At 40.0% G+C, this 21,654-nt stretch overlaps 2 protein-coding genes across 7 annotated transcripts in view; both read right to left on the bottom strand.

Annotated features, from left to right (window-relative positions):
• The window catches only part of arhgef6 (Rac/Cdc42 guanine nucleotide exchange factor (GEF) 6), a 31,041-nt gene extending 16,560 nt beyond the window's left edge, over positions 1 to 14,481 (bottom strand). For all 4 annotated transcript variants that reach the window (XR_006106106.1, XM_042492828.1, XM_042492829.1 and 1 more), the window contains exons 1-9: positions 14,006 to 14,481; positions 12,823 to 12,906; positions 10,424 to 10,508; positions 5,711 to 5,832; positions 5,235 to 5,439; positions 4,667 to 4,719; positions 3,474 to 3,568; positions 3,166 to 3,261; positions 1,972 to 2,094 (exon numbers count right to left, since the gene is read on the bottom strand). Coding sequence is in view for 3 of the 4 variants with exons in the window: in XM_042492828.1 (XP_042348762.1) it covers positions 1,972 to 2,094; positions 3,166 to 3,261; positions 3,474 to 3,568; positions 4,667 to 4,719; positions 5,235 to 5,439; positions 5,711 to 5,832; positions 10,424 to 10,508; positions 12,823 to 12,906; positions 14,006 to 14,170 (1,028 nt within the window). In the remaining variant the exon portion in view is untranslated. The remainder of the gene's footprint in view (positions 1 to 1,971; positions 2,095 to 3,165; positions 3,262 to 3,473; positions 3,569 to 4,666; positions 4,720 to 5,234; positions 5,440 to 5,710; positions 5,833 to 10,423; positions 10,509 to 12,822; positions 12,907 to 14,005) is intronic.
• Positions 14,482 to 14,955: 474 nt separating this feature from the next.
• Positions 14,956 to 21,654, bottom strand: rbmx (RNA binding motif protein X-linked). Of its 3 annotated transcripts, XR_006106150.1 has the most exons (10): positions 21,355 to 21,634; positions 21,118 to 21,243; positions 20,236 to 20,342; positions 19,991 to 20,153; positions 19,714 to 19,857; positions 19,471 to 19,588; positions 18,891 to 19,019; positions 18,720 to 18,811; positions 16,255 to 16,348; positions 14,956 to 15,089 (listed from the first exon to the last, which is right to left on the bottom strand). XR_006106150.1 is itself a non-coding variant. In XM_042493890.1 (9 exons), exons 2-9 carry the CDS (start codon positions 21,224 to 21,226, stop codon positions 17,609 to 17,611), a joined length of 1,179 nt encoding a protein of 392 aa, XP_042349824.1. In that variant the 5' UTR covers positions 21,227 to 21,243; positions 21,573 to 21,654; the 3' UTR covers positions 17,285 to 17,608. The 3 variants fall into 3 exon arrangements, 2 of the variants coding, with proteins under 2 accessions (XP_042349824.1, XP_042349823.1); XM_042493890.1 differs by lacking the exons at positions 14,956 to 15,089; positions 16,255 to 16,348 and adding an exon at positions 17,285 to 17,925 and having other exon boundaries at positions 21,573 to 21,654; XM_042493889.1 differs by lacking the exons at positions 14,956 to 15,089; positions 16,255 to 16,348 and adding an exon at positions 17,285 to 17,925 and having other exon boundaries at positions 21,355 to 21,635.

The following is a 21,654-nucleotide window of genomic DNA, read 5'->3' as shown; positions in this document are numbered from 1 at the left end:
CAGAAATTTAACATCTCAATTTGTATTGGAGTAAATGGGGAATTTTTTGGGTCTCCCTTCCTTTTGAAACCACGTGAGCCAGTTGTGTTCCGTTGTCGGCTTTCAAACCGACTTTATCCGATCGTTACAAGCCCATAAGAAACCATTGTAAAATCTGAAAAGGTCTGAGTGCAGTGCAGGCACTTCGGGGTATGTGTAGTAATAGTAATAGGACCCGAATGATAAAGACACATAACACATCACACCTGTTGTTTCATGTGAGATTAGACCACAAGCAACTGTGTGAGTGTGAATAATTAACTTATTCACACTTTGATGGTACATTATCATACTGTAAAACCATAAATGCCAAAACCGTTTGGACATTACATACGTAGCATCGTTTCACACACAGGAGGACTAAGATTCACATATTTGAGAACAAATTAGGTCATCACTTTCTTCTTGCACTTTTTCTGCAACTCGCTTACATCACGGCAATCTTGAAAAGCTTAAAAAGTAACCATTCATGTTTCCATGGTCCACAACTTCAATCAGACTGCATCCTGTAGCAACACGAACTTGAGTAAATGTGAATGTCAGGAAAAAAAGGGCTCCTGCAACTGAAATGCAAATGTGCTTACTGTGAAAAGGCGCCTCGCTCGCCTGTCAACAAAACCACAATTCTATGTATCCTGTCAACAGTCAGCTTCCTGTGTGTAATTCAACGTAATCTGCAGCTCACAATGTTGAATAAAACTACACCATGGCTGTTTTGTTATTTCACTGTGACTGTGATCAATGTGTGCAAAACATATTCTTGACTGCAGGTCCCACTCAGTGCAAATCATGCTTTTTAATATTAACTGGATTAAAGGAAACTAAGTAAGCGGGGACTCTCTGTAACAGCTCAGACTCAGTTCAGCCTCCCAGTCATTTATAGATGTGAACTGTGACATCTTGTGTTTCAAAGCTGAACTACAGCTCATCAACAGAAAACAAGATACAGCAGCTCTAGAAATCACACAATAATGACCCGTGCCAGCTGTTCTCCAATATATCAAACAAATTACCATAAAACATACAGATATATACGGTAAATAAGCCAAGTCAAACCTTTGTAAACATTTGGTTCCTTAACACATGCAGCTGAGAGCAGTTCACTAAATAGTGTTTTCCTTCTCAGACTTTTTCATTGCAACTCTTTTTGAAGTAAAACCATATGGTATTTCCAAAGAAAAAAAAATAAGAGAAGAGTTTGATAAATAAAGACGATTTATGTAGCAGAGCATTGTTTTTTCCTTATTTTTTTATCCAGGAAATCATCTCATGGCCACATAAAATTATCCTGTGACCCTGGCTATTCTTTATTATATTATGGAAGGCTGTTGTTTCTGTATAATGAAAACCTTGTTTACTACTATAAAGTTGTAGCCTTCGTCAGCTGAGTGAGTCTAACACCACTACACATAAAAGCCAATTTAAAAAGGTCCAAAACTAAGGCTGGGTGATATGGAGAAAATCAATTATCACAATATTTTTGACCAAATACTTTGTGTCTACATTGTGATGATACTGTAGTATTGACTACTAGTGCTTTGACAAAATATTTACACAATGAGATTTTTTTATTATTAACCATTAGTCATGTGACTATAATGACTAAATAGACTGTATTGATAACAATACAGCTAGAACGGTCAGGGGGGTTTGGAAGATTACATTGCTTTACTGTCATGCCGCCTTTAAAACCAGGACAAGACAACACATGCAACATATATACTGTAATATATTATTATATTGCCAAGCCCTACTGTTAAACATGAGCCTCTATTAAAATTAATGACATTACAAATTCATTATGTGACAAGAGGGCTATAAATTTGCACTATTCAACCCAATTCTAAAAATATCCCCGTGACTCAGAATCAGACTTTTCTTTGTTGTGCTGGTGCATGGCTGTGGTGCGTTGTTTTGTGTGCAGGGGCTGACCTGTGATCAGTGAGGATGCAAACAGCTGAAGGATGGCTGGAACAGTAAGCCAGGTACAGAGTCTTGATCTGACACATCAGGTTTACATAGCAGCCCGCCACTCGCTGCTGCGCCTCTGGGACTCTGCAAGACCGAAGAGAGAGACGGAGACAAGGTTAGAGAGGTGAAAGAGTGAAGGAAAGGGCTGGAGTAATAAGAGAAAAAAAAGCTATGAAGAGGAATATTTGCAGTGATGACATCCTGAATCTTTTCCCCAGTAACTAAGAAGCTGTCATTATTCATGGCGTCTGGAAGTTTTATCCTCTCAGGATGGTTTTACTGACAGGTAGAATAAAAGACAGTTCTTGCAGTTTTGAAACCTGCCAGAAAACAGGCCTTGCAGCACCACAAAGCTGAATTTAGGGGAGATTTACGACTCAAACTAGTCTAGTCACGCCCAACAAGAAGGCTGCTTTTGGTTTGATTTGTTTGTCTGCGGGATTATGGGAAAACTACTCACCTAATTTTCATTAAACTTGGTGGAAAGGTGTAGCATGGGCCGAGTAAGAACCCATTAAATTTTGGAGTGGCATCATGGGGTGGAGTCACAATTTTTGTTTCTGTTGTTAACATTGCAAGATAGAGCATTTTGCCTTTGTGGTGGTCCTTTCAATTTACAGCATTTTTTTAGAATTGTATGTAATTTTTCAAGAGCAAACCATATTTTTGAAAATGTATGAATATATTTTCACCCTATGCAGACATTACTTCCCAGTGACTTTGTTTGGGGTTTCACCATCAGTGCATTACTGCACCAAAAGACATGGATTTATTAAATCAGTAGGTGAAAACATAATAACTTGCTGCAGGATCAGCAATTATTCATTTCAAACTTTTTTTTCAGTCTTTGCAAGTTGGTATTTGTACCATGAAGAAATAAGTAGATAGAGATGTCTGGGAGACGGGACGTTATTGCAAAAATATAATATGGTATGCTTTGCATAACAGTGGCGGTAATGTGTGTTATGCGTGCAAAGTGCTAAATGAGCTACTGTAAAACATAAATGAAAACTCGAATGGTCTTTTAAAAGCATCTGATTACGTCTCACAGAGCAGGGACAGCAGGGTATACACACAAAATGTTGCTCTCCACTGAGAGGACTTAATTGAACAAAAGTGATCAGACTACAAGGGTTTTTGTCCAACGTGACTTACTTTGTACAGTCCTCCAAAGCTGCACACAGCCCCTGCTGGAAGGTGAGTATCTCCTCCAGATTTCCACACAGGGTGGCGCTGTCTGCGCTGCTCAGCCTGAATATACACAGACAATAATTACTGCCAGGAACAATGTTAGTGAATCCAATAATTTTTCAGAAAATGTTAATTTCATATGTAGTATAAAAGTAAAGTACATATATTTTTAATTCGAAAACGTTATCAACTAATTAACCAAAGAGATTTTTCGGGTAGTTAACGTCGCCCTGTGCCTAAGGTGATGAATCCGTCATTGTCATTGCTCTTACTTGTCGCTTGCTTGCAGGGGTCGAAGGTAACAAGTCAACACTGTTTGTAATTCTTTGACAAATTCCCGCTCATGTTCCAAGATGTCCTGTACCACCTGCAAAAGCAGCACAATTATTAGAAGACTTAATGTTGTCAGATTCAAGGAAAGCACAGTATTTCTCAAAAGTAAAATGGTCAGGTGAAAAACGGTTTAAATCAGGAAAATCTGTGATTTTTGTCATAAATTCTCAATACTTCATCAGTTCTTTGGCTATCTTCAGGGTACAGTTCAAATTAACAAGAAACATGTTTCCTCTTACCTGTAGTGCTATTTATCAGTCTAGAGTGTTTTGATGAGAGTTGCTGAGTGATGGAGGTATGGACTGCAGAGATGTCTGCCTTCTCTCAAATATAATGGAGGTAGATGGCGCCCAGCTTGTGGTGCTCAAAGCGCCAAAAAAATACATTTAAAAAAACTCAACAGCAATTTCCGTTTCCAGAAATTATGACCCACTTACTTAAAATAATCCAAAGACCTTTTAGTGAACAGTTTCATGTAGGAACTATTTTCTCTCTACACCCGCCAACTGCATTACGGCACAGTAAGAAGCTTGCGTATACTCATGGATAAGAGGCTCTTGCTCGTGACAGTGCGAGACGTAAACATTAACGGCCCCCTCATCTGAGCTGCAATGTTACCTAGCTCATTGGTGCTAGGTGTGCTAGCAGTCGATGCAAGCTTGCATCTACTGTCATGTGATCTAGTTGTATTATATTTGAGAGAGGGCAGACACGTCTACAGCCGATATCACAGACTCTACACTGATAAACAGCACCACAGGTAGGAGGAAAAATATGTATTTTTGATATAAGGATGAGCTGTGCCTTCAAGTTCAATTATAAAGTGAAAAGTTAAAAAGTTAGTTAAAAACTAGAAAAATACAGACATATAAACAAAATTAAGAAAACTAATATGACAAGCAGACACACTTATCCCATGGTCGCTGAGTCAGCATGAGCTGAAATCTATCACTTTCCAGATCTTAGTTCATTTATTATGCTAGTAATTTAAATTTTGTTTTTTTTGGGCCACTTTTTAAACTAAAAAATAGTCAAGATATAAGTATGACAAACACATTTTATAAATATGAATCCCTTCTTGAGGTATTATTGAGATATGCATGAAAATACATCACATGTCACTTTGACTCACCACACTGTAGTAATTCTTGGTCAGTTGGGTTCCTTTAGGAGACACTGGCTTCTCTGTAGAGGAGACAAGAACGAGGATTAGAGAGCTCCTTTGAGCTAATTCCTAATAATCATCAAAAAGATTTATACTAAGTATCCAGACAATAAACCATCTTGGAAATCTAATTCGATTTTTAAACATCTAACTGAGGAAAAAAAGATTATTTTAGGGAAATGTGTTTCAGACGACCTCTGTAGTGAATAATGACACAAATTATGTTGAAAATGTCATGTTATCCTCCCCTGACAAAAAGCTAAACTAAGTTGCTTATTATTTTGCAAGATCACAGTTCTTTAGAGCGCATTTAAAAAACAAAAATAAAAAAGAATAATGCCGTTGCATCATAATACTCTACTGTTACAGCATCGTTGCACTTTTAAAATGAAGTGTTAAATGCAGGTTACGATGCAACATTAGTGAAATTTATATATTGTACATTATATAAAATATTATACAAACTCTCCTTTGGGAAATTTACAGCACCGTCACACTCAGGAATTCATGATCCTGATAATGTGGCTCAACTCACCGCAGGGTTTGATCTCCCGGACGTAGTTACTGGGGAACCAGCCCGTCTTGCCGTTGAGCGTGCCCTCCCACCATCCTCCCTCCTCCTGCCGCGCCACATGAATCACATCACCTTTATTAAACGACAGCTCATCCTCGTTGTTCTGCTTGAAGTTGAAGCGGGCCTTCACCATCAGCTGCCCACCTCCACCGTTCTCAGACATCTCCTGTTTGAGACAGAAACACAGACACAAAGCTCATGGGGTGTATCAGCAAAAAAAATAAAATCTGTAATTATGTGCACATATACTGTGCATTATTAAAAATATCCACTCAACATTTGACCTGCACATTTTGATTTTAAATTTGGCTTTCCTCCTTGACAACTTCAATGTTAAAAATGTGCAAAATGTGGGAAATCAATCTTGCGTGAAGCAACTTCAAGCATGTGAGTGAGAAGACAACATATACCATTATACTGTAAATAAGAGACCTTACCACTGATTTGGATTGTCTGCGCAGAGAGCCTTTGGATTTGGCAGAGGAGAGCGTGTGCGAAGATGTCGACTGACTAGGAGAATGGGCACCAGACTGTGAACATGACCTCTCAGCAGCACAATCTGTGGACACACACAGAGGAAATACAGAGCCTCTTTCATTTCAGTTACATTGATGCATTAACATGTTCTCATCAGGTGAATAAAACTTCACCTTGAACAAACTCACATACGCCATCATCACCATCATCACCATCATCATCACAGTTGACGCAGGTGCACACACACTGGGGGCTGACAACGTGATGATATCTCATATGAGTATGGTCCACTGCTCTGTACAGCCGCAGGACAGTGAACACACACCCACACACACGGGCTGCAAATTTACTGTGCCTGATGGAATCATCTGATTTAACCAAAACTGGCAAACTGCTACAAACTACGAAAGAGCAGCTGTAAAGTGGAAATAAAGATGCAGTCTTTAGATTCTGATATAAAAATATAGTGATGGAAGTGTAGGTCCTGCAAATACCTTCTGAAAACTTTACACATTTTAAGCATCAGTTCACTCCAAAATTCAAAAACACAAAATATACACATTTTTCCTCTAATCTGTAGTGCTATTTATCCGTCTAGATTATTTTGGTGTGAGTTGCAGGGTGTTGCAGATATCAGGCGTAGAAATGTCTGCCTTCTCTCCAATGCAAAGGAACTAGATGGCCCTCAGCTTGCGGTGTTCAAAAAATGTATTTGAAAAACTCAGCAGTCATGTCTCTTTCCAGAAATCATAACATGGTTACTCAAGATAATCCACAGACCTTTTTGTAGGAAGTATGTAGGAAGAATTTCTGTCTACTGAACTACACCTGCCAACTTTATCACCGCACAGAAGGAAACGCGCAACCACTCATGGGGGAGAGGCTCGTGCTCATGACAGCGGAGATGTAAACATTAATGGCGCCCTCCTCAGTGAGCTTTAACATTAGCGAGCTCAGTGGTACACTCAGCGGGTGAAGCTCCGTAGAAAGAAAACAGTCTCTACAGTGTGCATCTACTGCTTGCTCACGCAGCACTGCTGAGCGAGCTAACATCACAGTTCAGCCGACTAGGCCGAAAATAATGTTTACATCTTGTGCTGTCAAGAGCATGAGCCTCTCATCCTTCTGCCGGTGAAATGGTTGGAGAGTGTAGTTCGTTAGAGAGTAAATTCTTCTTACATACTCACAAAAAGGTCTGTGGATTATCTTGAGTAACCGGGTCATGATTTCTACAAAGAAACACTGCTGCTGTGTTTTTAAAATGTATAATGTTTTGCATTTGAGCACGACGAGTCAAGTGCAGAAATCTCTACGGCCGATATTTCCAAAACTCTGCAACTCACATTAAAATAATCTAGATTGATAAATAGCACTGCAAGTAAGAGGAAAATATGTATTTTTGATTTTGGGGTGAAGTGCCCATTTCACAGCCCTGTCTTATCTGAATTGCAGTTCAGTGAAAAAAGGAATCAAAATCTGATTTATGTTGCCAACACTCAACCCGTCTGCCTTGTCATCACTGAGCCACTGCAGCAGAGGAGCAGTGATTTAGGGTCAGTAGCTGCCAGCTGTCCTGCAGTGTAAGTGCAGTCCTTGAGCTTCACTGACAGAGGTATCAATTTTGGTGCCAGAACTCACTTGAAAAGTGACACATGGCAGCCCTGCAACCCCTTACACACCAACAAGCAGAAACACATTCACTGAATCCTCCTTATCGAATGCCAGCTGGATGCCAGCCAGGCTCACTGTCTAATCCGTGTGCAAATCACAGGGGGATAAAAAATAAATAAGAATGCACCATTAGCCTTAGTAACCTTTTATTCAGATCCAATACGGAGTTCAACCCGCTGCCTATAAAACTGACAAATGCTTTAGTGCACTTTCACTTATAGGCAATAAAAGGTTCTACAGTAACTTTTATTTGCTATCTTGTTTATTCGGCAGATCATGTGGAATCTATGCAATGTATGGAGACTCCCTCCTGTTTTCCATATGCCGACACGTCGGGGAGGCCTGACTGGTACGCCGAAAGGGACACTGAGGGCAGCAGGACAGCCTACATGTACTGCAGGTGGGGCTCATGGATCCCGCATGCCAGTCCAAACACACACAGCGAGGCCTAACAAGCCCTTCTGTCAGCTACGCTCTGTGGTTACCACAGTTATTTCTGTATGCAGGCTATGTTCAAAAGCATTAACCCAAAACAAACATAAATTCTGAGCACAGCAACGCTTAAGTGAGGGGCAAAGCAGGACTTGGATCACGAGTAAAAACACAGAGGCCTCTATGTTTGATCGTATCAGCTAACTTGTGACTAATCCACTTCAAATCGTGTTCACTTTTGAAGATGGGAGAACAGCTGCCGGGCATAGGAAGCCTATAAAAGATTTGCATATCAAGCAGAGCACTGACAGAGGCTTGTAGTCCACATCTCATACTGTGGCACGCATCCTTCCCCTTCATTTAGGTGCACTAAAGAGATTGATCATGCATTAAAAAAGTCATCGCAAGTGTAACATATCACCTAATAAGGGTAAGAGGAAAAAAATGAATTCTTACATGCATTTCGATTCTCTCCTGAAAGGTTATAATGGTGCAGAAAAGTCAATAAATGGAAATTTAAAACACAAGTCTCGACATTATGATCACCGCTAACATTTTGTTAGACTGGGCTGTACGTTCTTTGCTGCTGAAATAACTGGATGGTAAAATGTAACAGATGTAAACATGTGCGTCATGTAATCTACTTGTTTCTTTTCATAACTGATCATTACAAATATGCTATGTTTTGAACGCATTCACAGTGAGAAACAATAAATCAAGTACAGGTATCAAAAATTGTGATGCAATAATCGTTTTCTAATTGCATCGTAGCCCTCTAAAGTGGGATCGTGAGGTGCTAAGAGATTCCCGGCCCTATCTGCAAAGACAAGATAATAATGTAATAACATGTCGTGTTGAAACAATAAGCTGATTAACAGATGGGTCAAAAACTATTCAAGTAATAAATTAATTCAGTCATTTATAAAGCAAACATGCCAAATATTTGGCAAACTCCCCCAAATATTCTGCCACTAGCTTCTAAAATGTGAGGATTTGGTGCCCTTGTCTGTCACGCATCATTGTAAATTGTGACTTTTAGTCACATTAAACAAGCAATTTGCAGACGTAACCTCGGGGTCTGGCAAACCGTGAAGGTCTTTTCATAAATTTTGGACATTTATGATTAGCTTATCAGAAATGAAAATAATTAGCCGCAGCACTAATATCACACTCTATCTTTTCTGTCATTTCGGCACAATCCCATTACACTGTTTCCATTCAGGAACAGAAAACACATGTTTTCAAATAGCCAGGAACATTCTGCGTTAATAATGAAGCATGAAGAGGTGGCAGATTGATCTAAAAACGCTGACTAAATCATTCTAAGGCGGCTGGTTCTCTGGCAGCTGTGAGCTGGAAACTAACGGGAGACTGGTGTTACCTCTTCAGTGCCCCCAAACAAGGACTCTCGAGCAAAGTAATTAGCCCCAAACCGCTGTGAGGCTGCTGCACTGCGAACCATTTTCTGCTGCGTCCTTACTGAAGAAATGCTCTTGAGAAGGGTGTGTATGTGTGTGTGTGTGTTGCTAAAAGTGACACACTCATAATTAGTCACATTATACATTTTGCTTTATTATGAGCTTTCTCCAAATGTAAGAAACACATAACAAGAACTAAACAGGATGTTATTCAGACTGTATCAATGGATGCACATGAGTAAACATGGCACCCAGCATGGCACAAACACACACTGCCACGCCAGCTGCCCACGAGTTACACACTCACTCATGATTTAGAATGGCTGCATGGACAAAGTCCGAGGAAAATCGCAAAAAACATAATTTCGCCACCATCAGATATTTTCCATTAGAGTCCCACAACAGTAGAACTCTATAACCTAGCGCCCTCTTTTAAATCATTCCTCAAAATTTAATTTTATCTTTTTAAAAAGGCTTTGTTGTCTGTTTTTGTCACTTTTTTTTTTTTTGGACAATCTTTTCAATCTGTTCTTGTGTTCTGTTGGTTGCTTTTTTTATTTGTCTATTTATGTTTTTATTGTTTTCATCTTGACGGTGCACAAAAATGTATCTTGTTCTGTAAACACTTTGTAACTGTGTTTTTAAGAGTGCTACACAAATAAAGTTTATTATTATCATCATCATCATTATCATTATTATTATTAGAATTATCATCATCACCATCATCATAGCACATACAGGTGGAAAAAGGCTTCACCTGGCCACTGCTAATATGAAGCTACATATACTGTTTTTTAAATGTCCGGGCTTTTTTTACTGGAATAATTGCATACAGTTACAGATCAGGGACTTTTCTCAGCTCAGCTGCCTGTTTCGCCAGTGCGGACTGACTGCTAGCAGCGTTCTGCGCTTTAGTTTATAACCTCAATACAGCATCTCCGTATCAATTTAAAAGAAAGAAGAGTGTTTGTATTTTTGGCGGCATCGATAATCTTGTAATTTCTAAATACCCTGAGACACCGTGATACCTTTATAGAACACATGTAGTACTCTCTACTATTTGATTCTTTACCTTCAGAGAGGACACATTTTCATAAAGCCCTGCCCGATATGAAGGACAGGAGGTGCAGAAAGTTAGGGAAAAACTCTTACCTTGTGTGGCAAAGTTGACTGCCAGCAAAGTGGTCAGCACCTTGCCAAAATTCTCGCCAGTGTATAACCACTCTGGTTCAAACCCCTGGATGGAAAAGAAACAGAAAAAAAAAGCCATCAGACCAGAAACCTTCCAACCATCTGTTCATACAAGCTGGAATCCATCACATGTGGAAGAGGAGTTAGTCAAAATTTGATTTTTTTTCTACGGATAGCACAGATCAGAGCGGTAAAGTGTACACACAGACACACGACACTCTGGACTGCAGCACAAACAATAGACACACACACACACAATGAGATACACACAGGGATTTGAATAAGCCTATAACGAGACAGAGATCAAAACTGACACATTGAGCATGACCCATATTTTCTGACTTAGTGGTTTATAATAAAATAGACAATGACAGACTCATTTGCGATTCGCTGCGCACTTCCACGCACACAAGATGCTCGCACACACACGGTCACACTGCTCGCTTGCTCGCTCTGTCTCAGACGGCTATCTTCTTTCCTCGGGGGGATAAGGTTTCACATTTTAAATAAAACATCTTAAATATAGAGTTTGAGTAGTGCAGCTTTGGTCATCATGAGTTGTGTACGACCTCATCCAGAGTTAAAGCAAGTGTGACCATTACGTCTCCAGGTATAGGATCAGCCCGAGGGTATACGTGACTACCAAGAGTTACTCAGCTTGCTTTTCATCGTGCAAAAATACAACTAGAACACACCATTATGCATAATAATGTTCCCCAGTGGTTTCAAGAGTAGAAAACACTGTATTGATAAAACAAAAATGGCATACACAGCTCTTACATCACAGTATTGACCATAATCAGTAATAACTGTTGCCAGTATTGACATCTTGACCAAGGTTGGAGCCTGCAGTTTCGATGAGTCATGTGATGAATACATTTTATTTTGGATTATTTTAGTGGAGTATAAAATTAGAAAAAATAATCATGCAGTTTAGAACACAGGAAAAAAAATGAGTAGCATTGAGCAGTAATTGGTGCTTCCTCTTTCTGCATCTCTGTGCAGAAGTGAAAGCAGTATGACTGCTCTCTTTGTGCAGTCACAGGACAAACAGCCACTATTTGCTATGGCTAAAAAAGAGAGGAAAAAGTCCTCCAACCATGATCACATCACTGACCGGAGGATGGGTAGGGCTCGCTGTAGCACCATAGACTGGTACGTTTGACAGCGGCTCTCCAAAAACTTCTGCCCATGAGCTACTGGCTGGCCACAAAAAGGTCTAATTATGGGTTAAGGCAGGGTTGGTGGATAAAAGCAAAGGGGACCTCCCAGACATAACAAGCCAGCTGGGCAGAACTACTGAACCACTTGACTTTGCAGTGAGCCAAGCTTGCTGACTCAATTAGCTGTTTAAAGAAACCAAGTGATGTGACTCAAGACCAGAAAGGATTATTTATAAAGCTGGAGGAGAAATTACTGTCCAGTGTGGCGGTCACAAACAGGCTGGTACGGAGACAGAGAAAACTCCCAACATCTGTGAATGATTTGCCTCTTTCCAATATTAGGACATCTTTTTAGCCGCCCTGCAGTGTATGCCTGGAGGAAATGTTGTAACCTGCAGCAACAAACAATGTCACTGAGATGTAAAAGAGAAAGGGAATTTAAAAGGAAGTAAACAAGTGTTGAAAACTACTGTGCAAAAATCTTAGGTCACCATAGATGTGTTGTTGTTTTAGCAAGGTTGTAATGAGAATGGATAGATGGATAGATAGATAGATAGATAGATAGATAGATGTTTCTCAGTCTTTTTATTAAGATAAAAACAAAGAATACAGTACATGTATAATGCATTAAAACACCAAAGGCAGCTCAAACGATAGATATTGAAAATGTCTTGAATGCAACATGGTGTAAATACACCAGATTAGTATTGTAAATCTCAATATTGTCCTCCCAAGGGAGTTCAACACATGCTAAGTGGAAAGGGAGGTAACACTAAATACTTTCAATTTTAGCCTGTTGAAATTTGTATTATTTTTAATATTTAATATTGTTTACATATTCCCTGCATGTTCTGGTTGTATTTTAATAAAGAAACTACTGAGAAATGAATATGTGTGATCATAATTACAAAGTTTCAGGTGGCCTTAGACTTTTGCACAGTTCTGTAAGTTGTGTCCATTTGAAAACCAGCCGTCTGAGCAGCTTCCTTTCTGTCTGATCAGTGACTGACAGCATGGACGTGAGAGGAAAACATATGCCAGCGGGGTAAGCAGATCACAACACATGCAAGAGTGTGTTTAAGTCTTGTCTGTTAACTGCAGAGGGCTCAGATGGCTGAGTAAAGAGATCATGAAAGAGAGAGGTCAGGCCATGTCAAAACAGCGGACTTTCTAACAGGGAACTTGACAGCAACTTACCTCCACTTTCAAGGACGAGCATCCTCTTAAAAACTCCCTGATGTTGGTAATGCAGTCGGCTTCAGTTCTCGGATCCTGGCAATACTGAGCACACACGAAAATAAATATATAAACACAAACCACGGCTTAGTATGGCAGACAGACATCTGACACACACACACACACACACACTTGCCTAACGCCGACGCTGCTGTGATTTCACGCGTAAAAGCAAACAAAGTAACATTGTTGAAGCATGTCCGAGTGTGCTAACCTACAGTTGTCAAAATAACTGTGGGTTCTTCCTGCGTCTCCTTCATGCATACATAACCATGAACACCACAGAAACGTCAAAGTGGCCAGATTTAAGCAAAACATCCGCTCACTTTTCAAACTTTCAAAATAAAACCAACAGCTGCGGCTTAACGTTATAAAACAAAAATAAAGGTCGAGTTTGGCTTACGAAGCTTGTAAATAAACTCCATATTGTCTCTTTTAAAGCAATATATGTCAGCTAAACGGAGAGAATAACAGTCTGTAGAGGGTTGTAAATCATACAAGTGAGAAGTTGCAACTTCCGGTTTTGCTCTTCTTCAGCTACACTGACGCCGCTTTTTTTTTTTTTTCAAAGGGGGAGGTCGCACCGGGAAGAGCCTTTCAGGAGGAAGTGACGAACTGTCTTTGCAACTGTTATTTGTCACTATCAACTTTGTCATCTTAACAACTAAGCAAAACATGGTGTTAACGCTGATTTAATGCGTTCAGAAAAGTTGTTTATAAACTGAGTCCCATGTAAACCCCCCCCCTACGATCCCTCCATTATGGTGTGTGTCCAATGTGTTTCACGCGCTCTGCTTCCTACCGAATTTGTCCCTGTTTTGGTGGGTGTTCACACCGACTCACTCTTGTCAAGAATGCGGAACATTTTCCTCGCTTCACAGGAAACCACATCTTGAAATCTGCCATCTGAAAACTCCCCCCCAAAAAAATGCAGCTGTAATCCGATGCATCACACGAAAAGGCAGAATTAAAAAAAAAAACTTCACGGCTCGGTTGTTGCTGTGAGCTACGAAAATGTAAGGGCCTGCTGCAGCGGAGAAGTTCTCGTCGCTATCATTTTCATCAAACCCCTCCCTTCCTTTCACCGGGAGCCGTCGATCATTTGGCATTTGTTGACTTAAGTTAAGTTAAATCCACAACTCACCTTTGGAGTGAAGCCAGGTATGAGCCGCTCCGTGAGCTTGCACAGGACGACCCCATCCTTTAACGATGTTTTCAAAAACTCCTCCGGGTCCGCTATGTTCTTTTTAGGTGAGCTGAGCACTCCTAATGATATTAACCACGTTACAGTCTGCTCCTCTGGATTCATAGCTCCACAAAATGACCATTGCCTAAGCACGCATTGCTAAAAGAAAAAAAAAACTGGCGGCCTGTTCCGTATCAATATGCAACTCACATCCGCACTTCTGCTAGAAGTTAAAAAAAGAGGCGGTGGGGGAAGGACGACGCTGTTTCTACACGCAAAAATGATGATCACCCCTACTGGCAAATAGGCACCTCAACAAAAGACAGGCGGTTTTTTTTTCCACCTCTGCACAGTCGCACATGCCGGCTGAGGACACTTTCTCTGAGATTAAGTTACAGGTTAAAATGCAGCAGAGATCAGGAAGCAGCACCAGGGAAGTGATTACTAGCGTGCATCAGCATATTTCGCAAGAGGAGAAAACTACTGTAGGAGTAAGTGTGTGTGATCAGTAGTCCTGACATGTAAATAGTTGATTTTAACACCAGCATTGACACCCAAAGCATCTCCAGCATGACCTTTTTTTTTTTGATGAATTGGGTCATTCGGACGTTTTTACACAGCAATACAAGCTGTGTGACTTTTTGCTGTCAAACAATTTATACAAACTGAATTGTGATATTTACTTAAGTAAACACGATTGCCTCAATAGCTCCAGTGAAGTATTAGATCATGTTGAATTCTTCATCACCATAAGGAGCATCAGAATTACAATGTTGTTAAAAAGATTCGTACAGCAAGGTTACCACACAAACACTTTTGTCACACTTAAAAAATATAGTAACAAGGGGAGAATTGTGTTAATTGCCTAATTCTTTCATGTCGAGAAAAAACTGAGTGAACAACAAAGATCCTTTTAAGTCTTTATTGAAAACAACAGAATCACTTTAATTTGAGCAAATCCTCAGCCTGTTCTTCCTGCTTTCAGCGCGCATTCCCACTTGAAGATTCATGGCCTTCTCTCAACAGCAGCCTGTGCCGGCATCTGGAAGACAGTAAACATTAAAAAAAAAAAGCTGATTACATTATGACAGTGCTCCCACAACACTTTTAAAAAACACAATTTTAAAACTTTTCCATGATTTTTTAAGGGCCCGTAATAACATTTCCGAGACTGTTCACAAAGTACAACATGGACATAACTGTATAGTATACTTTACTGTAAATTATTTATTGTTAATTACTGTTTGAAAATTGATCTGCAACCTTTTCCAATCTTAATTGGAATAATTAATTCTATAAATAATTAGAATACATTAAACTACAGGCACAGGCATACAAACACTTACTAGAGTTCAAGGATAAGGGAAAGTGGAAATTATATTATGAGTGTGTTCTTAATTGGTTTGATTAGAAACCCATTTCTGGAGGCAAGTCTGAAAAAATATGCTGCAACATAAGAATGTGAGTGTACAACTTTTAAGTCTTGAAATTGGACATGGAAGGTTATCTTCATAAGATTAATATAACTATTTAATTACAACACAATTCCATGACTTTTCTCAAACTTTTATTGATTTTTTTACAAATTTTATAACTTCTCCAGTCCTGGAAAATAAGACTGTGAAATTCAATGACTTTTCCAGGTTTTCCATGATAGTGTGAACCCTGGTAAGTTCATTATTATCCCACAGGGAAATTTGTTTTGAAGTCAAAGCCCCTGCATCAGACAACACACACACACTCATATGGCAATACATACCAGCACTTGCATTGACATTCCTTAATTCATTAATTCCATAAATTAAAGTAATAAAAACAATAGTTTCACATGATAAAACCAGAAAAAAAACTAGCTAAAAATAGTAACACCACAACCACATAAAACCAGCCCATCTTCAAACTGTACATCGTCAGGTTGCTGTACTCTGGTCCCTGAAGCGAAGTGACTTATTGCTGTTAAGTATTTTGATGGATGGATTTAAAGAGTTTTTATACCCGTTTAATCTACAATTTGACATTCTCAACCATCGGCCTGAAGGCAAAAGCAGAAATCTCACACAAAGGCTGTTAAACATTAATAGTTTAATTTTACAACAATAGAAATCCATCCAATCATTCAAAAGTACAGTTTGTCAACATTCTGTGAGCGCAAACAAAAAAATTAAGAAGTTATTTGAGGCGTACTACCATTAGCCTGGTGGACATACCTGCACTGGTGCACTGTGCTTTCATCGGTCCAACAACTTGAGGACAGAATTCAGGTTAAGTTGCAAAGGCAGTTGCCTTGGAGCCATGTTCATCCTGCAATGAGAACATACAATTAACATGTTGCCCTTTTCTTGATCATGTATTCATAAAACATCTGAAAATTAATTTCTATTCCTTGGTCCGACTGCGAATTTGCTTCAGCGATTGTTTCCAGTTTGGCAGTTAGGACGATGGTGTTCTTCCAGAGGTTTCCAGTGTTTGGATTGGCATGCTTGTGGAAACGGTTTCGATACTGAGAAAATGGCTCTTAACTTTAAAAAACGGCTCTTAATTTTCACCAGGAAAAGTTCTTACAAATACTTGGAATCTTTTAACTTATGATTTAAAAATGCTCTGCAGCCAATCGTTTTACCGAGGTTGGACGACTGATTAGGCAAAAAGGGTCATTTTGAGGATTCAGTTGGCAAAATGGTGGTAAGACTTTCATTGCTGACCAGGGACGAAACTTCTTGGGATGTTGCTGCACTTTTGACATGTTAGCTGGTGAAAACGGATTAAAATGAAAAAGGCACATTCAGTTGATCTCCTTTTTTTTTCTTTTGTCCTCTGAGGGAAATGTTGTCGAGTGTCACGCTTTGAGAGGAGACTGTTATACAGGACAATGAGAAACTCATTTACAGATGAGAAACAAAGAGGTTTGCTTTGCTTACCAGCTGTTGACTACCAGACGAGTTGCATTTGGTTGTTGTTGCCTTTGGTTTTGTCGTTGCATGCCATCGAATGGCTCTAGGGTGATGGATCCATTTCCAAGGAAACTACATTGGAACATTTTGACAGTAACATTTGCCTATCCCCTTGAAAACAGTAGCGTCCAGGTGATGGCACATTTGTGTTCAGAAGGAACTCAAGTCACTTGAGTATTTGTAATGCACGAGCAGAGACTCACCTATGCTTTGCAGAGAGATCATCTTATAATTTAACATTCATGTTACGGTCTCTGGTCTCGTTTTGAAAATCGATGAGCAGTGGTCAAGGTACAACTAAAAGCTTTATTAGAGTAGGAAAGCCAGACTGATAGGGCATTGCAGATTCCAACAGCACTGAGTGTACAAAAAACTAACACTAACTTGGTAACTGTACTGTTACATAAGCAAGAGAAATACTAAAAAAAAAAAAAAAAAAAACCTTTTACACATAAAAAAAAACTGGGAAAGTCAAGATACAATTCAAAGCTAAGCTTCATATTCCACAGATTTAGACATGGCTAGTTTGTCTTGTCAGATGTCTTCCAAAACAAGTGTTAACTTTGCACGGAGACTAATGTTTGCTTTAAATGTTATTCCCAAGTCCAGTTCAGTATCTGCTGCGAGCCATCCCTCTATCGGGTCGATTGCCACCACGGCCACCACGTGGCCCTCCACGACTTGAGCTGCTGTATGAATCACGAGGAGGGTAGCCTCTCTCAACAGGGGGAGCTGGGCCCCTCTCCTGCCTGCCCATTCGCTCACCACGGCTAGGTGGATATGGGTCACTCCGACTGCTGGGGTAACTGTCACGACTGCCATAGCCATCCCGGGAACTGCTGCCATAGTCATCGTAACGACTGCTTCCACTGCTCCCACCATAGGTTGGTGGGGGGCCCCGTGAAGGTGGGGCGCTTCGAGAGTTACCTGCAGGGTCAATGGGTCAGGTAATTGGCAAGGTTCAATTTATACATTTTCTTGCACTGTGTAGTGCTCACTTTTTGGCCAATAGAGTTAATTCTCTGACAAATAAATTTAATGGACGACATGTTTTAACGATCTTAAGTTGAACATGGATATTTAGTTGATATGGGCAGTAACATATCCAAGCACAGGGAATAAATGGGCAGTGTTACCCATTTCAGCATGCCATTGATTTGAGAAGCCATTTTTCCTTTTAGAGCTCCAACTGTTAGAACTGCAGGTAGGGACGAGGTTTTCAGAGTTGTCTTGATGTTTTTGTGAACATTACTCCTTGAGGGAGTTCTTTGCTAGGCAACACACTGAGTGGTCAACGGATGTTTCCATGGACTTTTTGGGGTTCCTTATGGTTGCAAACTCTCTGGGGTACATTAAATATTCTGCGTTATTTCTGCATCATATTGCCAAAAGCACTGATTCTTTTGCCAAATGCAGCGGTAACATGGACTGTGATATACAGACAGCTTTTGAATTTTCAGTTGAGAAGCCAATGGTCATATATTTCTAATAGCACGAAAATATGCAACTTGGACTGCAGGTCGGGAGTGCAGCAAAGGGGAAGAAAAAGCTAAAAGAGGCTGCCTGAAATGCTGCTTCCTTTGAGGAGGGGGGGAAACTGCAGCGTCTTGTGACTGGAGATTTCAGTGGTCAATGATATGATTCGGTTGGTTATTTGTGCAGCTCTTCTTTGTGCCACAGTGGTTATCTGTCGGCATTACACTCATGGAGTCATATCTTACCGTAACCGTCATATGAATCTCTGTAGGAGCCACCACTTGAACGATCCATGTAGCTTCTGGGTTCCCGGCCTCCCCCATAACCATCGCGGTCACTACGTCATAGAAACAACTGTTATATAAGGACCAAGTCTATTCTCAGGTTTTAACCTTTTTATCAACTCATTCTCGTACCTGTATCCTCTCGACATTGAGCCATAGTCATCTCGGGAGCTGGAATTGGAGTACTCTCTGTATGAATAATCTCGTTGAGGTGGTCCGTAGTCCCTTGAATCTCTGGAATTATAATCTCGGCCGGAGTAGCTGTGAAATAAACAATTAACTGTAAAGCTGAAACAAAGATTTGGTAAAACTTCCTTTTTTTTGCCTTAAATCTACAGTTCAGTTTTTTTTTGTTTCATCAAAGTGGCCTAAAAAATGTGAGTGTCATTTTATCTTCTCAGATGCAGGAAAGTTCAGACTCAGCTAACCATGAGTTTCAAAATCAGTAAGAGAAAAGTCATAAATTGAGATTTAATTTAGCATAAGATATGAGTCTGGATAACATTACATTTTAATCTGGATTCAAATGTTTATTTAAAACCCAGATTTTCAATTTAAATCAACAAAAGAATTGTCACAATTTTTAAATAGCACAACAGAGATGTCAGAAATAAACATTCCATTTAATTTTGTTTAAAATCAACAAATCAGCAGTAACTTGGGTGATAGTGTCACACCACTACAGAATGTCACTAAATTTGAGATGCCTCACCTATCTTTGGAGTTGTAATGGTCATCTCTTGGTGATGGGTAGTCATCCCTCCTGGACATCATGGAGTCTCTGCGAGGAGGGGGTGGACCATAAGGATCCCTGTCCCTTGACATGGGGGCTAAAAAAACACAAAGAAATGAAAAACATGAATCACTAAATAACACATCTGGGTACTCACAAAAGAACAACATAATAAAAAACTGGAACATGTGAAATCTGTTAAGGCCTTCGTGACGAGCACACCTCTGCTCATGGGACCGGACGGGGCAGACCTCTTGGGTGGGGGACCTCCGTTGCGAACTGGGGGTCCTCTCTTCATTGGAGGGGGACCTCTGGATGACATTCCCTTAAAAAAGGGTTCTCCATTCCCTGAATTATCATAGTAGTCTTTGCACAGACAAGAAATGAAAATGTCAGCACACTAAGCTTCAAAGACATATTTCAAAAAAAGGATTTAATGAGAATACTTACATAACACACATTCTACTAACTCAACTGATCAAATAAATAAAATATTTACCTCTGGATGGTGGGCCCCTCATTCCAGGACCTCCCCGGGCACCACGGGGGCCCCTGGGTGGAAGACGACTGCGGGAGTGCATGGATGGAGGTCCTCTCCTGCCCGCACTCTCAAACTGAGGCTTTGTTGCTTGCTCAACTTTGATAGGCTTTCCGTCCAGAGACTGCGGTAGAGAAGTAACAATTTCAATTACAACTTCAAGTTGATGTCTTTACAGATAAAGGCTTCTTCAAGATTGGACTTACCTTTCCATTCATCTCGCGCGCTGCATCCTTTGCATCAGCCGGACTTTCAAAAGTAACAAAAGCGAAGCCTCTTGATTTGTTTGTTTCTCGGTCTTTCATCAAAAGAACTGAAATGTAGAGTGAGAGGGCAGCTTAGTGACTGATTGCATTATTGTCTGACAATGATACAACACTAATCTACCTTGAAGAAATTTAAAATGAACAAAAGCTTGTAGCTACGCCCATTTTAAAAAATGTAACCAAGACTCATTTCCATTTTAACCAGTGTGTCCCCACGATTCAAAGATCTTATTTCCTGCAGCAATACCAAACTGAATTTTAAAGTCCTTGGCAATAACAGTAGCAACAAAAGGGGGTTGTGTTTACGCAAGTCCCTTTTTTTCCAATATAACACATTCAAAACAACAGGAGTTGAACCAAAGTGCTTTCCAATCAAGGTAGACTTCATGTTTAGTTAAGTCACTTCCATTTATACAGCACATTCAAAAATAACATGAGCTGAACCAAAGTATTTTCCAGTCAAGGCAGATGGGTTAGAATCTGCTTTAATGCAGGTTTGCTTTAATAAAAGAAATAAAAGGTAAATAAAAAGCCGCAATACAGAATGACAGTAAATTTACCAATAAATTCACAGATTTTTGGCAACACTGAAAACAGACCTTGTTTGTATTCAAGTCCCACAGAAATACACACAAATTTGATGAATGTACAAGTACTGCAAAGTCAGTACACATTTGGTTTTCATTGAAGTGCATGCCAGCAAAAACTGAGCAATTTTAAGCAATTACTGTCATAAGATCGCACTTTTAACATTTGCATTTAATATTTTAGTTTTCGGCGGTGCAATTTGAGAAAAATGGCGGACAGTAGTGTCACACATACCTTCCACAATCCTTCCATATTTGCTGAAGTACTGCTCCAGGGCCTTCTCGGTGGTCTCGGTGTTCAGTCCACCGATGAAGAGCTTCCCTGGTCGGTCTGCCTCTGCCATGCTACAATGTTCACCACCTGCGGAAAAATAAATGCTTCGCAAGGTTACAATTTCAAAGTTTAGCCACCATAAATATTAAAAATAGTATCCCCCCCTCGGTGTTCAGACATTTCTGTAATGATTGTTACCTTGCTGCTGGCGAATGTCTCGGGCTGTTGAATGCGCAAAATGGCGATAAACGTGCTAGCGGTTTTAGCTAGTTACTTCGCTAACGCTTGTTAGCAAGCACACGCGCTACCGACACGGGACTCGAGCTTTACAAATACCAACACGACACTTTATTTTTAAAAAAATAAAAGGCAAACTGCTATGTGTTTTCTGTAGAGTATGCAAGCACGTAACTGACCCGTTTCCAGATTTCACCGTTGCCGCGGCTTTGTGCTACGTCCCCAACGGCTCTTCCGCTCCAGTTTTCTTCTTCTTCCGCT

This window comes from Plectropomus leopardus, chromosome 9 (genome assembly GCF_008729295.1).
Source record: "Plectropomus leopardus isolate mb chromosome 9, YSFRI_Pleo_2.0, whole genome shotgun sequence".
Classification (NCBI taxonomy): Eukaryota; Metazoa; Chordata; class Actinopteri; order Perciformes; family Serranidae; genus Plectropomus; species Plectropomus leopardus.
This window is presented reverse-complemented; position numbering and strand designations above follow the sequence as displayed.

What these genes read in the sequence shown, in the direction of transcription:
- rbmx (XM_042493890.1), bottom strand. Translation starts at nt 21,226, where the DNA reads ATGGCAGAGGCAGACCGACCAGGGAAGCTCTTCATCGGTGGACTGAAC. An exon ending in ATATGGAAGGATTGTGGAAG is followed by an intron (nt 20,343 to 21,117) that starts GTATGTGTGACA and finishes TCTACATTTCAG; the next exon opens with TTCTTTTGATGAAAGACCGA. An exon ending in CGCGCGAGATGAATGGAAAG is followed by an intron (nt 20,154 to 20,235) that starts GTAAGTCCAATC and finishes TCTCTACCGCAG; the next exon opens with TCTCTGGACGGAAAGCCTAT.